Here is a 19,613-nt window from a genome sequence, read left to right as displayed (position 1 = left end):
CATTTTAATTATTAAGCATAAAAACGCACCTTGCATTAATTATTTCATTACAACATTACAACTAAAATGGTAAATTTCATTGATAAGATAATAGGCATAAATATTAATTCTTAATTGGCAGGCCTGAATGAGACGAGATGAGTAATATTTTACTTGAAGACCATATACAGAGATTCTTGTCCAGTAATTCAAAAGTAGTTCAACAAGAGTTGTGATAATCAAATGGACTTTGTGACGATAGTGAATGACATCGTCTGCCCTAGATATCGATGATGAGATGAAAAGGTGTGCGCGCCAAATAATGTTGACGCCTCAATCGAACCTGCAACTAATCGTCATCCCGAGACACAGTCACATCTCTATTCCAAAAAAAAATCTCTTCTTTCTAAATAGTTGTTAACATTCTATTTCCTGTGTGCGATTAATGAAGGCCTTCATATGTCAGGGCGAATCAAAGCGGTGAATCCCATAACTCTATTCCATTCTGTCACGTGATATGATGAAATCAGATCAAATTATAAACGGTGTACATTTTGAGAGCAAACAGAAATAAAGCAATGATGTGGATTTTGTCTATGACAGTTGCTTGACAACGCTCATTGTATTTTCATAACTCCAGGAAACACTAATCAAAGATCTTCTTGGTTTGAGATTTATGACTTTTTCTGAGGTTTGCTGACTGTGATGTGAGCACATCTGAGTTGACCCGAACAATTAACAAAAAGAGGTGTGATTTCCTTACTGCCTGCCGCTGCCATGTTCCAAGGAAATGAAAAGGAAAAATAAAACACGTTTGTTGATTGTTTGTGAAGTAAGCACGGAATCGAAGCATGTGTGCTTTAATGTATTTTCTATTTAATGTTCTGGAAGAAAGGGCCATTTTGTGGGTTTGCACTTCTTTTGAACTCGTGAGTTAACTTTGGTGACGCCTTTCTGCATCTTATTTGTAATGATCATCGAAGCACAAACCACCCCCTCTCCCATTTCCTTTCTCACTCTCCCTCTCTCTTTTCTTCGTTCTCACCTCGCTATTTAATCTCTAATATCACAAACACACACTCATTTTTTCTGTCATTATAACCCATTCTTAATTTATATACCCTTTTGCTCATTATGTTACCCATATATCATCCACTTCCCATCATTGGTTCCATTGAAAACCTGTCTAAAGTTTTGCCAAATGTCTAAATAACGTTAATCATTTTAACTTTATAACGTCCAATCTTACAAATTTAAAGTTTTTATAGTTTGGGTGATCTAAGAAAACTTTCTAATTCCTGGTCCAGTTCTTTTAAACTTTCAGCAGTCTTTTTTTTTCATAACCCCCCTCTCTCATTACTCATTAACAAGTTTGGCTGACATATCGCCCCCAATCCCCCCCCCCCCCCTCTCTCTCTCTTCTCTTTCTCTCTCCGTCCAGTCGGGGGCGTAACAGGGGTCGGTGGCCAGGAGGGGCAAGAGCCAAAAACTTCCCGGTCATATCATGGTATGAACAGGTTTTTTTTTATGATTGTGCCCGAGCATTAGGGCGAAGCAGCTCAATGCGTGATAAGTACAAAAAAGAGGGGGCACAGCATGACGCGCGCGGCAAAAATTTGTTTAATATAAATCCCGAGAAAAATCACTTTTTCATGAGAATCTAACTTAAGATTGATTTTGACAAGGTATTCAGAAAATAACATCATATCTTACTTTCCTTTCCTTTCATATTTCTTTTTGGTTCTTGGCCAGTGCTATGCGGATTGGGTCTGGGGCAGTGGCGGCACGAGGAATTTTAATCTTAAGGGGAAAGAACATGGGGGGCAACACTATTTTTTTTGCCTATTTCACAAATTCGAGCGATAAGCGTGGGCTAATTTTTTTTTATGTAGGCACTACCGACTTAAAAAAAGGACTTATTCAGGACTAGCTGTTTGCATTGGATCATGCAGATTATATCTTACCAAATAGATAATGCGAGCGCAAAGCGCTAGCTGAAAACTTTTTGACATGCTGAGATGATAACTGGACGTTCTAAGCACTTTTTGTTATCATGAGCTGGATGGCTATTTAACTAAACAATATTGATGCGAGCGCGTAGCGCGAGCTGATTTTTTTTATTTATGAAACTTATGAATACACAAGATGTGTATCTCGCTTAAAACGAATAACGAAAACTCTAATCGCGAGAAGCATATTGACTTGAACACTGAATTTTTATGCCCCATGTGAACAGATAATTTATTTATCTCAGTCAACAGTTACTGCGAGCGCGTTGCGCGAGCGAAATTTTGAATTTTATATAATGACCCGAAAGATTATGTTGACATAATATTGTAGGGAGCTAACAGTGAATGGATGAGAAAGTTTAAAGAACGAAAAGCTGTTTTGGGGCATTTTGCAGATTTATTAGGATGCTTATGACATTAACTACACATCTTTTTTATTTTTTTCAAAATTTCGGGGGGGGGAGCAAGTGGGGCCAACTCATTGGGGGCAAATGCCCCCGTGCCGTCACTGGTCCTTGGTGGAGCCCCCGGAACCTCGTAATATTTTAAAACATTGCAGATGGCCACTTTATTATCAAACCGCGGGTACATTCACAACACATAACTTCAATGCAGTTGCGGATAATAAACGAAATATTTTGAGGCAGCACAACGTAGAAAATATGGCAAAATTTGTAAAAAGTCGCCAGCGAGCGAAGCGAGCCAGAATTTTTTTTCCTTTTATAAAAAGATTTCGAAATTAAATTCTAAATATGTGATAATATATTTGACAATTTAGCCAAAGTAAACATTGAGAGGCTTTGTACGGTAAATCTAGCAGGCGTAAAGCTTTTCTTATACAGGTTAGGATCGACATAGGGGGATATAGAGTGCGTATCAAAAAAAGTTTACACTTTGAAAAAGCCATGGGAATTAAAATATATACAACATGTGGGTAATTTTTTCACATATAATCTTGGGTTTAGGTCTCATCTATCCAATGAAAGTAAAAGTTTTGACAGAATGTTACACTTGAGTGAGCACTGTCCATTTTTGTGAAGCTCGTAGAAATCTGTTTGCGCAGAAATGCTCGTTTTCACGCTGTGTCGAGGGGAAAGGGCGAAATCAAACTTACCCTGCGAAACATTTCTCATGCATTTTCCTTGCACTTTTAGTCAATTGAAATAAAACGGATACATTCAAGCATTTTGTAACAGTTTTGCTACCCAAATTGAAATTTCAACACTTAGTAAGCACAACCTTTACCCTTTTTGTGCCAGCTGGATCTGAGGACACAACTGAATCTGAACAAACGTTAATATCAGACATCTCCAGCATTTTTTCACTAAGTTTTTATCATTTAAAGTGGGTTTACATTTCATTTTTCGTTTAATACTTGTTTCTCCACATTTTTCCCAAGCTTGACAATGATCAACGAAATGAAAATCAAGCCTAAGCCATTTTATGTAAATCACAGCTCAGTGTAAAGTAAATATCGTCACGATGGCCTCGGTGTGTGGGGGAGTGGGGTGGGGCGCAATGCACTCTTCGAAGTGTTTTGGGCAAGGAAACAAGTTTAAAAAGGTAAAATATATCTTCAAATCAATTTTACTAGCTAAATTCCACGTGTTCTTCATGATTAAGGTCTACTTTTATTTGCATAACTATTTCAAAGTTCTGCGCAAATCATTTTTCACTAACTTTCCAAAAATCAGTGGTGCGCACTCAAGCGGAAATATTTTTCGACAGTTATATCGTAATTTGCTTAAATGGACCTGTACCAATGTTAAAATGTGGAAAAATCTTTAGGATATAACAAATGTATAATTTTACAGGATTTTTTCCAAGTGTAAACTTTTTTTTTGATACGCACTGTATAACTAGCCCTTGGCTAAGGATTTTTTGTTCTGATTGCGACCATCATTGCATAAAATTTAGCAAGCTTATAATATACGCCATCCACCTTTCTTCCCGTTCTTTGTATTTTTTTAATCCTCGGCAGCCGGGTCGTGTTATTAAGTTTTTTTTTTCTTTTTTTAGTATTTCAGGATATTTGGGACTTTCTCAAGCGTTCTTTCGTTCCTTTTCCCGCTTTTCTTCCATTTCCTCTATTTATGTTCGTTCTTTCTGTCCCTTTCTTTTCACTTTTTCCATTTCCCTTTCCTCTTTTTCTTTCTTTCTTTCCCTTTCCCTCTTTCTGCCTTTTCTCTTTTTCCGTTTTTTATTTTCCCGGTGAAATCCACCGGGGGGGGGGGGGTGGTGGACAGCTTGCCCCCCCCCCCCTGCCCCCCGCCTGTTACGCCACTGCCTCCAGTGAGTTAACTTGTTCTTCTTTCTTGTATACTTTCTCATTCCACCCTCCAGCCTATTTTCTTTCTTTCTTTTCCTTCCTTCCATCTTTCTTTCTTTATTCATTTATTGATTTATTTCCTTCTTTCTCTTTCTTTCTCACTTATATTTTTTGCTAATTATCTCCTTATCCCTGCCTTCCACATTATACGAGTGTATCCATACTTATCTCCTAGCTCTCTTAACCCTATCCTCCTTTGCGCCCCTTTGCATTATCTAAACTTGAATAGGCCTACCATCAATAGAAATAGTCATTACGCCTACATCACCCCCATGTTTTTTATTTGTTCTGCTCATTACAAAATGAAAATTATGGATTCTGGTTAGGAAACATACAGATTGGCTAACAGCCAGTGAGCATTTACAGTTACAGTGTAAAGCGCATGTTTCCTATTGTATTTTTTATTTTTGGAAAGAAAATATGATTGTATGTTACATCCATTGTCTTACATGTCATAGATCAGAAAACAATTGAACATGGTGGAATGTTCTAACAAATATCTCCAACTGTGTTACTTCATTCAAAATAATCAGAAAAGGACACTGCCTTTGTTTTTTTTTATTGTCAAGAATGATTTCTTTGAAAACTTTGAACCCCCTTTAAAAAAATTAGATCAAAGTTCTAAAGGATTTAGCTTTAGGTGGTATTGTTATGACAATACGGTCATAGATTGATACGAGGTGAGATGGAAGCGGGGTGGGGGTGGGGGATGGGTGACATGGATCAGGCAAAGTTATGACATTGCCAATTTGCAGCTGAAATATGCGGTCACTGCCAAGATCAAGTACATATTCTACCCTCACTACATGAGTAATAATCCCATATTCATCTGCCTCTCACCTGACACAAGAATACCAGAAACATTATTGAGAAAATAATTGAAAACTTATAAGCTAAAATGTGAACATGTAAACTCTTTGAAACATGAAAAAGTGGATTCTTGGTAATTTGAAGTGATTTCTTTCTATTTTTTAATATTATTCATTGGAGAGATTTCAGTGAACACTCACAAACTTCCCAAATGAAGAAAAAAGTGTATAATTTCTCTCCAAATTCTCCACATGTTCACTCTAAGAAAAAAATCACAACTAACTTGTAAAGTAACATTTTCAAAAAGTGCCTCACTTTCATAAAAAAATCAAACTAAAAAAACAATGTTAGTTCTCTCAAACTCGGAAATGAACACTTAAAATAAATAAAGAAACACATTAACATTATTCTTACACTGAACTCGATATGGGCTCAAGGGCCCAAACTTTATTGCAATATCGCTTCCCTAATAAATTAAAAGAATTTTTTTACTTTGGAAAGAGCAAACATATCAACAAATGATAACAAAGTTTAAAATAAGGATGAAAATGAGACAACAAAATGGTTATGACAAAAATAATCAAATGAAAGAATTTGCGCTACTGATAAAATGAAAACAATTTACATCTAAATTCTACAAGACAACATTGATCTACAATAGTTTTATGCTTTTTTTGTCTGTTTCTAAATTCAAATCTGTAATTTTTACACAATTTTTGTTACAAGAATAAGATGTATACAACAGATTCCATAGTCACACATACATTCATACCTTTCTCATAAAGAATCTTCAGTAAAGGTGGTTTTATTGAAGAAGATTTCATAAAGTGAGCACCATATATATAAGGGTGGGGTTGAAATTCATTGTGAGACATTATGTTCTGTACATGATCCAGTATATGACCTTTGACCTTTTCATTCTTATACCCATTTAGATTTATGTAAATTTTTAATAATATCAATGGACAGTTCTCAACTTTGTCAAAAAACCTTTTTTATGCAATTTATAGCAAGAAACTGGGAATATACCTGCAATTTTATTTAGCTCCATAAATGTGCATGATTGTAAAGAAACAAGTAATAAAATAATCACCTGCATATCACTATAAAAAGCGGCCAAAATAACTTTATTCCAATGCCAAAAAGATTTGTTTCCCCAATTCTCCACTCTCCTTATGTAACAACAATCCTTAAACATTGATAAGAAATGATTGATAGGTAGAAAACCCATAACCACAAACTGAAATGGATTTTAATGTCCAATATGGGGTAAAACTTAGCAATAGCTAAATGTGTTCTTCTAAATCTTTGCAACCCTGAGATAAAAATATAACAAAATAAAATTGAATGAATGGGGAAAACTGTAGTGAAATAGAAAAAAAGCCTACCAAATAAACATTATTTATATCATAATGAAAAAATGGTACAGAAGAAATACATCTGATAAATTGAATGATCATGAAAATTATATCTTTGAAGCAACTTACAATGATTAATATACAAATGGGCACAACACAGGAATGTCTATGATACAGGTCATTTAAATATGACACATATTAACATCAAACAATGGGCAAACAAATGTGACGTTACTAGCTTATCCAAGTCTTGGAACAATTCTTTATTTTTTTCACAAAAATTATTTAGGCTCACATGGGAGAGACGTAATGAAGAAACTCGCGTAAGAAGGTCTCTAACAAAGAATGGTCTTCATTTTTTTCTTCTACTCCATTCTACATCAAAATATAATACTGAAAATACATGATATTCCATTTTTTATCACTCTCTAACAGTCAAGAGACTAGAATGAATGAGAAGAATGAAATGAACAGGGGAATACCTAAAAAAAATCATCTTAATATAAATTAAACACATAAATCGTAATATTTCGTAAAAAAAACTAATGAATATATCAGGTCATTACATTAAAAATTCAAATACCTAATATGGATGTGATACAGATGAAATGACTAATTTTCCATGTTTATGTTGTCAAATGAAAAAAAATATATAAACATTTATTTTCTTCTGCTGTCATTTAGTACTACGTCTAGGTATTTCAAAAGAAGTTATAAAAAAATATCATCACGAAACAAACAATTTACAATTTTTGAGCTTACACCCTGTATGCTTCTTGTTCTCACCCTATAGTCTTGATGTAACATATATCTATTACATAACAATGTCTCAATTGCAGGGTCAATCATAATACATTTGCATCAACTTTTGTACAGCATATAAACTATACACTTTAAATACACACAAAAGACTGGCCCAAAATTCAAATAGTGCATCATAGTACAGCAATTTAAAATGTTCAAAACACAAGGGGAATTTCAGCAAGTTCTAAGAGATAGAAAGCATGACAGATGCTACCGTTGTAATGCAGCCTTTGCCATTACTTACCAAATACACTGGGGTTAGCTAATATGGAATTAATTTACAAATGCTCATGTAGCAATGGAGAGGGGGGGGGGCAGGGGTTGAAGAGTAAAATCTAAATTTAGTTGAAAAAAAATTCAAACTTCGATCATAGCATAGATTGGCCGATCAAGACAAGCATGATCCCTGCCTATGCGTCATATTTGAATTACTGCATTAACCATATAAACAAAATTACATAACAAATGTTAGTAGCCGCAGCACATTGTCTATGAGTATATGGATATATATATCATCTTGTATGCTATTTCAAATAATATAATGGCAACTGTGAGATGTATATATTCTGCATAGCGTTATGGCAAGTATTTCAAGTTTTTAATTCCAAAAAAATTAGGAGATTCAATTTAACCAAAGATGTGCTTTAGTTTGTGAAAAATCTGATGTCTCAAATGAACATAAGGGGTATAAAGTGCAGGTTTCTTAAATTAGTTTGGCAAAGAAGGATATGATGGCTGGGGTAATAATAAGTATATTCATAACATGCTAAGAAATATCATTCCCATGGGTCAAGTGCTATATTAAAAGCATAATATTATCATTTGATGATTTGATTTCCATCATGAAGTGCCAGTACAAAGACAGAACTATGGAATGAAGTTGTACATTATTCTTGTTGTTTAGAACAGATTTGTGAAAGCAAACTTGGGGAGAAAATGTTCAACTCAGAGAGGTCAATAATTGAAATCACACATGATGAAGGGTTATGTTAAGGGTCAAAGTTCTTGACCTCTAATATATAACAAATTAAATCAAACATTGCAGTACCAGCTGCAAGCATGGGTGCCGATTGCAGATTAACCAATAATGATTATGATAGCCACTGGAACATGAAATCAATTTGAATATACTTTTGCTAAATCAAAGAAATCAATTTTCTAATCAAAACTGTACATCATGTTCAATCACACTTGACATTGGTGTATCATGCAGAGGCAATATCATACATTAATAAATAATAAATATACAAACTCAGGCTCAGGAAATTCATGTACATAAACAATGTCCAAATTAGAGATTTAATGGCTAAATTTTATACAATTGATAACTCTAAAATAGAGCTTCTCATTTATACCAATAACCCATTTGCACTTAAAAGCTTTGGTTCTTAGTCATTCAGTTTGGTATAGGCCTAGTGATGAGATTATGTTTACTAGATCTATCACCATGGCAAGTTACATGATTGCAAAATGCTCTATAAAATCATTGCAAGTTCTAATCTATAGATTGTCATTTATTTTTACAATGTCAGGTTTAAATGAAATAAAAAAAAGTCTGAACAGAACAAACAGTAGCTACGGCTGGTAAGGTTTGAACTGCAAGGTCATACATGTATTTACATCAATTTACATCAAACTTGGCATCTTCACTCTATGTGGTGGACAAAAGGTCAAGTCTGCCTTTAATATTCATATTTATGGGAAGGTAACAGAAACAGCACACATTCATCATCATAAATCTCCAATAGCCTCACAAAATACTATATACATTCTTCTAAAACGTTTCTCCATCTTTCTGATAGCATTCTCATCGTACATCGCTTTCGTCGATTCACTTATATTACGAGCCTGTGAACACCATCTTGATGAAGACAGCTACAATAATTACAATGTCTTCCTTTTGTACATCCACTTAATGAGTCTATACTGCTGTATCCCTCCTGAGCTGGGCTCTTTAATGTCATCTTAGATCATCTTGTATGGAACCTAATCTATATCCTCTGCACAAGTAGTGAATACATTCACTCATTATGTTGCTGCAATCCATCTCACGCTATTGTGTAGGGATTTCTACATCCTATCAGGAGCGGAGTTCATTCAAGGTCAAGCAGTAACTGTCCTTTTTTTTTTTACATGTGTCACTCCAGTGGGGCTAGATACAGTGTTGCCATGATAACCAAGATGGGAGTGGTCTACGTGGCCAGTCCAGGGTTGAAGAGGAGGGAGTTCTTGAAGTACATTCTGGCATCTGTGCAAAGATGAAGAAAAAAAGAATGTCAAATGATTAATAATTATGTATATTACATACTTAATGCATGGTATACAAGATGGAATACCCATTACACATTATGAAACAACATTTCGATTGAATAAAAATGTCAAACTAATGAATAAAAAATTAAATAAGACAAAAAAGAAACAAATCACATAAAAAGTGGAATATCTTACAAAATGTAATATAACAGTGCCAATATTATCTATATTGAGTTAATAATATAATTTTAAGTTAATTGTAACATAATAAATTATACTTCTGATATTACTACTAAGTAGTTTGAGTGGACTAGCCTATGCCAACTTGGGAGTCATGAACAAAATGTCTCCAAGCAGTTCTATCAATTAGCTACATTAACGTGCGCTCCTCATTTTGATACTGCATGCATGAGACATTTATGTGAGACTCCATACATGACTAGTGATATATAGTTATATGTTATATGATAACATACTAGTAGATTAATGGAAGCATAGACATTATATGAAACCAAATTACAACAATCATCATTTAACAATATGTATGAATATAAAAAATAGTATTTTTTCTAAACTAAAGCAAAATATTCTCAAATTGAACAATATATACACTCAACAAACTTTCAAATGAAAGAAACTGGCATTCTCATATCATTGTATATTTTTATAAAGGTCTATTCATCTATATTCTAGAACATCTTTAACTCAAGAATGCACCTATATTGGATATTGAAACAACATTTGAATAATGAGAATCAAAACCACTTTCCGGTCATGAATGTTTTAACACTTGAAATACATATTGCAAAGTGGTATGAATGAGAGTCTCAAGAGCTTTGAGTCCATCCAGAAATCTAGCACAGCTCAGTAAGTTTAATAAATAAAATTGCAATTCCTATATGTTGAATTGATCTCGCAAGTTATACTGGAAATGTTTATTGAACAATTTCTTTGAGTAAATGCAGCTTGTGTATTCCAGAGCTATATTATTCAAGTTGCAAATGACCTTTACATCATCAACCTTTTTCCAGACAATGATATATTTTGGTGTTATAAGCAAGAATGAGAATTTAATCAGTGAGAGTGCAGCTATCAAAATCCCATTGTACGACGCACCGATGAGAAACAATAGCCCAATTTTCTATTAGCATTCAAATGAAGAAGATTGCTACGCAATTTGAGTGTAATTAAACCCAATCACTCAATTAGTTATTGAGTCATATCATAACAGAACCATATCCTATCTAGGAACCAGCAGATATTAATCATTTAAACTGCCATCTATTTAATAATTCATAAAGTGGGAACTAATTTGAATTGACACCTCACATCTGTAATGTGAAAGCTCACCTTTTAAATTGGCAGCATGTAATTACATTCATTTACTTGCAATACGTTAAATCTATTGCCGAATGTACTTAATTAAAAAAAGTCAAATTAAAGCCAATAAAGGCATCGTTAGTTATGGTTCACAGCACTCTTCTGTTAACAAAATTCATTTTCGGCTCCATTACTTCCAGTGGTAATGGAACAAAATCTCATTATAATGATCATGATTATCATCGTTATGACTGCAAATATGAGTATTAAACTACAAGAACATATGGGAAACAGCGTCAAAAAGCTATTGTTTCAATTTCATTATTCACATTTACATCATTGCAAATGATCAAATCAAACAAGGTCGCAGACTCTTTAAACAAACTAAAATGTTTTAATGTTAACCGATTAATGGTAGACTAATTACAAAAGCTTTTTGTTTCAAATGACTTTTGATAACACCTCTCATTACAGCTAAATCATTTCAAGAGCAACCAATTCAATTTCATATAATTTAATCCCCAGTGAAACAGAAACCTTCAGATTATGGTTGAACCTTTCCCCTCACAAAAACAAATAAACATCAAAAGAATCCTAAATGAGGCAGCAGAGTTTTCAATACATGTACAAAATTTGAAGATTTAATTTGAATGAACAAACTCTCCTTATCATATTGCTTGTATTTCTTCTTTTTCTGTTTGTTTATTATGAATAACAAAATAATAATGATAATAGTAATAAGACAATAAAATAATTGTTTAAAGACCTATTGAGTTAAAAAAGAATATTCAAAATAAACATTAACATTCTGGACAGGTGATAAAACAAATAAACCAAACTGACTTGGTGTAAACTAATTGCAAATGATAAACAAAATTCTTTTCTGTGATCATCAATATAAATTGGAACTGATAGTAATTTATTTACCCTTGATCTCCAGACCTGCCAACCTCCGGGAATGAAAAAGTGTATTCTGTGATAAAAAAGTGTATTTTCCCCCAAAAAAGTGTATTTCATAATAAAATGCGTGGCGCACTCGCTCATCGCGGCGCTCAAGCTGCATGCAAGCTAAAATGCGCACTGCTCTTGCAGATGAAAAAAAAAACATTTAAACATGTGTATGCAGTACATGTGTGTACAATACATCTAAATTAATTAGCTTGTCAAATCATATCACAGTCGTCAAATGTTATATAAACTGCCCCAATTTTGCATAATTTGATTTGGCAATAATTTTGCAGAGCAAATCATTAATAAAAGCTTGACCTTCAAACATCACTAAAGCTTTGTAAAACATTGAACTATAGAAACAATATAAACATGCACAACAGCATACGCTGCTTGCATGCAAACATAGTTAGAATATAGCAAAAACATATAATATGTGCCAAGCCAAAAACCTGTCACTCAAACAATTGATATATATTCAGGTTTTTAACATATGCTTTTAATTTCTATCATAATTATGGGAACATAGATGTGACATCTGGGGTAATCATAAAATCAAATTGTTTTTTTTTATTGAAGAAAAGTCACAATTGTGTGGTTACCCCCAAGAAGGGAAATAAATGTTAATATCCCTAAATAGGGCCACTTTTTTTCAGGGCTCATCTATATATTACATCACGAATTGTACAAAATTTAAAGGGCACTTTAATATGAATGAATATTCACTTCAGATTTAATTTCAATACCTGCCAGGGTGTAAAAAAAGGAATATATCCCTTAAAGACAAACACTACAAATCCACAACAGCATAAAAAACCCAAATATGGATGTTTAACATTGCACCATGAACACAAAGAAGAGCAGGTAAAAAAGAAGAAAATGAAAATACAGAGATCAAGAAAGCTACAAAACACCCTTCATGATGGTGGAATGGTGTCATGGGGAAAGGAAGTATTTTGTGGGTGTAGCTCAGAGGATCTAAGGGATATTTAACCTGCTTTCTGCAGCAAAGGGTAAAACATAGCAGTCATCATTCTCCTTCAAGTTTTATTTTATATACTTTTAACCTCAGACTAAAAAATCAATAAAAAAAATGCCTAAAACTTTGCCTTATAAGCAGATTAAGCAATAAAATCATCGTAAGCCAGCTGATATGTTATAATCAATTGAAAGTTAATAATGCTTCTTACATTAATATATTATGCTACCATTGATAATATTTTGTTATAGAAATAAGCAAGTTAAGCCAGAAAGAAATGCATTTAGTTTACTTTAATCCATGGCACACAGAGAAAGAAAGCAAGCACATTAAAGTAACATCATAACTTAGCAACAGGTGGGATATGTGGCGCAGGGTAGCAATTGGTAGGGTGGGGTAGGCGGAGGGGGGGGGGAAGGTTATGGGTTGGTCGGGGTTAGAAGGGTAAAGTTAAGTAGGTTAGGTGATGGTATTATAAAGTTTCAGGTGTAGAGTGGTGTAAAGTGAAGTGTCAAGAGGTGTATGGTAACAGGATGAGGCAGGATGGGATAGGAAATCGTAGAAATATTGAGAGAAAGATGGTGTGGGAAGGAGATTATTGGTGGATGGTGGTATGATATGGTGAAACAGTAAATATTAGAGTAGTTTTGGTTTAGGGTGGTACATGTATGATAATTGTATGACTAATGTAGAGTGAAATTAAATATTGTGGTGTGGTGTGGTGAAGACTGGTGCAATTTGGTGTAAGGAGGTATATAACATTGTATTTTAGTAAAGAGCGTTATGTTTTGGTATAGATGGTATTGAATGGTTTATTATATTAAAGAATGGTGGTCAGGAGGTATGTAGGGGTTTATGTAGTGAAGAGTGGTATATTTTGGTGTATTGAGTACTGTAGTGATAAAGGTAGAATGTTTTGGTGTATGTTGCATTAAATGGTGTACTGTAGTGAGAAGAGGTAAAGTTTGGTGTAGGGACAATGGGAAATACTGTATAGAATGGTGAATAGGAGAAGTGATTTGGTCTCGTTGTTTAGTGTGGTGGGTCAAGGGAGTTTGATTTGGTGAAAAGGGTGCATATGAAGAAGAGGGGTGTTAATCATTTAAGGTGTTTAAAACACTGTACATTTATCAAGTGAAGATTTGTGTAGTATGGATAATATGGTGTTTATCTTAGTATGGTGTGGTGTAGAGTATTATGTAGCATGTATAGTTTAGAGGTGTAAGGTGCTAATTAAGATGTATCCTGTAAGAGATGATAAATTGTGACCATGTAGTACGTGAAGGGATGGATGATAGATGAAAAGAGAGTATGACAGAGAATCCAAGGATATGGGTAGGGGTAAGGAAGGATGGGTTATGAGACCAAATGAGGGGGATTGGGAGATTAAGGGGGGCCACACCTGTCCGCCTTAAGGATGCGTGCTCCCGTTAATACCTTGGAGTCGGCTGACAGCCTCATTCCTCACCACGTTGTTGGCTCTTTCACGATCAATCTCCATCTCTGGTGACATTTCCTCTGTGAATAAAAAAATAAATGAATAGATTAACGATTCAATAATATTGTTTAATATGCTTGCAGAACTTAGATGTCGAATGTATCAGTTATTTGTCTACTACTTCCTCCTGACATTTACAATAACTCATCCTTTAAATGAGTAATACCCTACAAATAAAAAGAAAACTATATGATCACTGCTTACAGAATTCGAACAAATGACTTGTATGGTTGGACATTTACTTAGGCAACAGTTAATCATCAATTGCATGTTATATTTCAAACACAGATAATTGTATACACTTGTCACTTCTCGCTGTACAAAAGGAAATTCACAAAATAATACAATAACCATAAAAATCAACTTAACATTATATGACATGGACATAATTAAAAGAATGATAAGAGTACATGACATGTATTTTATATGAATTACATTCACTGGCTTTGCTTGCATAGCTATAAGGCATTTATTAATTAATTCATTAAATCTATTTTGTTTATGGCACAGCTGAGTGAAATATATTAAAAATTTTCATTTTTTATTTATTTGTTCCATGATATTTAATTCATAACATTAAACTACAGCAAATACGGACATAACATATTTCATAATTTTATGATTATCTTATGAAATCCCTTTCACGTGGCTGTTATCTTTTCAATCATAGATTTCTTTTGTTATACTAAAGAGGAGTTAGATATGTAAATTGCAAACTTATTTACTATTTCAATATTTGTTTGTTCCGCCTATAAAACATAATACAAAAAGAAAGAGATATCAGATTCATTTGTAATTTAGGAAATATTAATCTCATTTTTGAATGACCAGCACTGGGATAAAAGATATATAGTCACAAAGAAATAGGTTCCAGTAAGAAAGTAAGTTTGAAGTAGTGCAGCGCCACCTATTGGAGGATTGGCACCAGGCCAGTTGACACAACTACTGTTAATTTGTTCACTCCTCATCACTAAAGTGATCTGAAGGTCGCCAATGGATAATTACATTTGCAAACACGCAATTATTATGCCTCCTATATTTCTTTCTGCCGCCCGTTCACCACAGTTTAACCCCTTTATCATTTTCACACCAAGACTGACACTATCTTTCTTCAATATCACAGCTAGAGCTCTCCTCTAACATGATCTCTCTTTCTTTTGATGTCTGTCTATTTCTCATCTGTTTATCGTGATCTCTTCTTCTCTCAATCTGTCCATATCCCTGTTTCTCTTACCAATCTTTGAATCTATCTATCTATATCTCTCTCTCAACACTGATAATTACTAATATATATATATTTATTTATGAATATATACATATGATTTTCTTAATTCATTCACTATACTATCTATTCATCTTAGTGTAATGGTGAACTATTTCTATTAAAGGATGTCAATTATTATATGTCTCTGGTATAGGCCCTATTGTGTATCAGTGAATTGCAATGATTTGTCTTTATCTCTCTCCTCTCTCTATCTCTGCCTGTCTGTAAAACTCTGTATGTCCATCTAATTCTATTCTATTTCATTCATTGTCTCAATCACAACATATAAATGCTGCCTGTTTTGATCTCAGTTACAATACATGTATTGTTCTCAAATAAAATTACCCTTGATTAGAAAGTATATTCTCTTTCAAAGTCCATTCTTTCCATTTAATTATGTCACCCATTTCCGTCTGCCCCATCTCTCTTTTTTCTTTCTCTGTCTCTCTCTCGCCTCTTCATTCCAATACTATCAATATTAATAGCATATTTCAATTCTCCCCTAGCCTGAAATACCTATATATGTCAATACCACTCTCTCTCTCTCTCTCTCTTCACCTCAACTCTTTCCCGCCGCCATCACTCGGCATGGGCAAATGGACAATATCATTAGCAGCGCTTGCTCAATAATTCATTGATGATGGATATTATTTGTAGATTTCATGCAATAAGTCGGCAGTCGTTAGGTATAGCTTTCATGATTGGCTGATTATTGTCCAATCAAGCCAGTCATCAGGGAGATGGGTATTCCATTACTCTTATTTCTCATTCCCATTTCCTGCTGAGTTATATGGACGGCTCTCTTCACTCTTGCCTCATTGCCTTATTTGCATTATTGATGAGGATTCAAATCTAAAATTGGCCAAGTGTTGTGCAATGGACGACATGCACACTAGTGGCTGCCTAATAAACGGATGCCGTACCTATCATTGCATAGCACCATTACAGTCACTCATAAAAACACAGAATCTATCTATCTCTTCAAAAAAAAAAAATTCTCATTCATTGCCAATTATTCTTTGCTTTTTGTTCATGTAATTAACAGTATATGTCTGATATCCTTAGTTGAAAATAGATATAGTGATAGATTCCAATTTTCTGTTTCTAAAAGTTGAACACTTATATCAGTTTAATTTTCAAGGGTATTCCAAGAAAGCAATTGAAACATTATTTTCCTCACTTAACTGCAAAACAATTACAATGATCACAATTTCTAGATGCAAATAAATGGGCCTACACTACAGCAGACATGCTCCTACTTCTCCTCTCGTCCATGTCAAAGACATTTTCCAAGAATAGGTAAGCTCTCACTCAACCACAGTATACACAATAACAAAACAGACACAAACTTCTAACTCTAGAAAGAAAATAGAGATGCAACAACCATAACTACCTACATCAAATGAGTAAACAATGGCCCCACAAACATCCCTCTTCTGAATAACAGCTGTTAATCAATGTCAAGTTCTCAGCTATGGTATTTCTAAAAGTATAACTCTTTTTCAACAGCCAATCAAAACCAAGGATTGATTGTGAACGACTGACAACTTATCACTGGTGACACACATCATGGAATGGGACGCAGAGAAGTACTAACAATGGAGGTTTGAACCTATGCGCCACTCACCTTTCTCATAGACATCTGGACAGCTAGGTCTCCTGTCTCCACCGTTGAGTGCCCTGATGGATTCCTGCGCCGCTGCCTGGATGGGTTGGATAGTCTGAATGGGTGGGCTCCTGCTTGGCTCCTGGTCTGACATGGAGCCCTTCATCTTCTGCTGCTCCCTCTCACGCTCCCTCTGCTGCTGTTGTTGCTGCTGGGTCGTTGACTCGGCTTGCTCTTGGAGACGTCTCCTGCTGCGTTTCTCCCTCTTGAGACGACGGACAAGGATAGCTGTCAAAGACAACAGAAAAGAGGCAAATAAGCTAAGAAATACAAGATACCTGTACTGCTTTTCTAAAATCATATCAATGTTTCATCCTATAGGGCAGCTTTGATATAGTACATTATTAAATGAAAAAAATGGAGATATGAAGGGTTGTTATGCAAAATGGACATAACCTGATAAGACGACTGAGAGATTATTGAACCAAGTGAGGCAGAACATGTACATGTAGCATCAAAAGCAAACTGATATGGTGTTCACACTAGGATATATTCTCCTAATTCTCAAACAAATCATCTTTCCATCATGAAACCTACATAATGCCTGAAGGACATAATGGGAGCATTTCATGAAACAAATAATCAGTGAATTTCACAGACTATTTTAATCTTAGCCAATCAGATGCAAGGATATCGGTAGCTTATAACAGATAATCAATCAAAATTTGTTTCATGGATGCTCCCCAGGTTGAAACCTCAAATTCTGTATTCCTTATAGACTTACCAAACCTCCTCTGCTCAGCCACCAATTGTTTTTCCATTGACTCTCTAAGTTCACGCTCACGCAACAGTTCAAGCTTCAGTTCAGCTGTGAAAGAGAACATTATACTCAATTATTATATTTCATATAATTCAATAAGACAATGATACAATATCCATTGAGTAATGCATTCAAAAGGCATGAGCTAACATACATTCAATGTACAAATTTTCATCATATCTCATGAATACAAAACAATTAGACCATAATAATGAACACTTAATCTACTATTGAATTTATAAGAACCATAATATTACAATTTTATATCAAATAATCATAATAAAAATACTAATACTTGTAACACATACTGCTTGATCTTATTGAAGATAAAACAAAGTAAGTAAAAAATTTTAGAGGATATATGAAGAAAATCTTACGGACATATTATCAAATTCACTTCCTGTTATATGGTAAGGATGAATTAGTCTTAATATATAAAGGTAGCGTGACTTTCTCAGAGTAACACCTATTATGTTTAAAAACAGAGATGTCACACACCAAGTATATAATATGATTTACAGGAAATAAAAAGTTACTGGCTGCAAAAGGAGACCCTAATAATGATTCAAATTATTGTTCCAGCAATAGCAACTAATTCATCACATCGAAAGCAGGAAAGAATTATAGTTCCAACATGAGCTACAAACTAAAAGTACTTATTAATGGAACAGTTTTCAGTGATACAATTAATCACTTTTTATTTCATATTCAGTGACATATTACATGAAGTAAATGGGGGCAATTAATGATATATATGGGGCTATTTGAATAGATTCTAACTTATCTTTGTTTCTTTTCAGTGTCATTAAAATCAAATCCAACAATTTTGATTGATGTCGTCAATTGTCATCTATTATCGCAGGATTATTATTCAAAGGAATAGGAAGTGGGAGCATACAATCGTTAGCTGATAAATGGAGCGCAATTAAACCCTCAACAGTTGAGAAAACAATTGGGATTGCTAAACTTTCACTTTGAAAACCCCTTAATCCACGCTACAGTATGGTGGGAACGACTAGCATCGGATATGGCAATCAATGCTCAAATAAATGGCATGGAGTTTCCTTAGGAAAAAGCACTTGTAACAAGAAACAATTGTTTGATTTATTGACCTTGTTATCATTGGGCATTAAGCTAAAGTCTAATTGCTCTCTTTCTAACAAATAGAGGAGTGGCTTTGTGAAATATGACTGCTTGAGTGGATGAAGCCTCACTTTCAGTCATAAAGTCACTTTTTCAACATTTATCATGAAGTCTATGCTTGTGAGTAAGGAACTGCAATTACCAAGTATGAACTGACCACCTTTTGAGGGCTTGGTATGAGCCTACACAATCCTCAGGTGGGGTAAATACAAAGTCCTGAAGTAGAATATTTCAGACCAAAAAAAAAGTTTTGACTCATTTTATATAGCCTCCTTGAAAACTATGAACTTTTGGTTTGGCTTAGGCCGATAAATTAGACAATTAGCACACAACTAAACATTAAATCTGGTCTGTAGTTGATACAGATAATGATACTAATAATGTAATTAATCAAAACACACAGATGTATAGATGATAACTTCTATTGAATTGGAGACAGTTATCACTCTCTACAAAATATAAATCACACAACTGTTTAAATTCAAACAAAGAA

At 34.2% G+C, this 19,613-nt stretch overlaps 1 protein-coding gene across 8 annotated transcripts in view; it reads right to left on the bottom strand.

The window, feature by feature from the left end:
• Nucleotides 1–5,531: 5,531 nt before the first annotated feature.
• Nucleotides 5,532–19,613, bottom strand: part of LOC129260854 (dachshund homolog 1-like) — a 30,589-nt gene continuing 16,507 nt past the window's right edge. For 4 of the 8 annotated variants that reach the window (XM_064114623.1, XM_064114626.1, XM_064114627.1 and 1 more), the window contains 4 exons: nucleotides 17,942–18,025; nucleotides 17,179–17,445; nucleotides 14,192–14,307; nucleotides 5,532–9,537 (listed from right to left, as the gene is read on the bottom strand). In XM_064114623.1, coding sequence (XP_063970693.1) covers nucleotides 14,201–14,307; nucleotides 17,179–17,445; nucleotides 17,942–18,025 — 458 coding nt within the window. In that variant the 3' untranslated portion in view covers nucleotides 5,532–9,537; nucleotides 14,192–14,200. The remainder of the gene's footprint in view (nucleotides 9,538–14,191; nucleotides 14,308–17,178; nucleotides 17,446–17,941; nucleotides 18,026–19,613) is intronic. The other 4 variants (XM_064114622.1, XM_064114624.1, XM_064114625.1 and 1 more) reach the window with 1 other exon arrangement.

The sequence above is a fragment of the Lytechinus pictus genome, unplaced genomic scaffold (assembly GCF_037042905.1).
Source record: "Lytechinus pictus isolate F3 Inbred unplaced genomic scaffold, Lp3.0 scaffold_19, whole genome shotgun sequence".
In the NCBI taxonomy this organism is placed as follows: Eukaryota; Metazoa; Echinodermata; class Echinoidea; order Temnopleuroida; family Toxopneustidae; genus Lytechinus; species Lytechinus pictus.
Note: the sequence above shows the minus strand (reverse complement) of the source record. Positions and strands in the feature narration are given on the sequence as shown.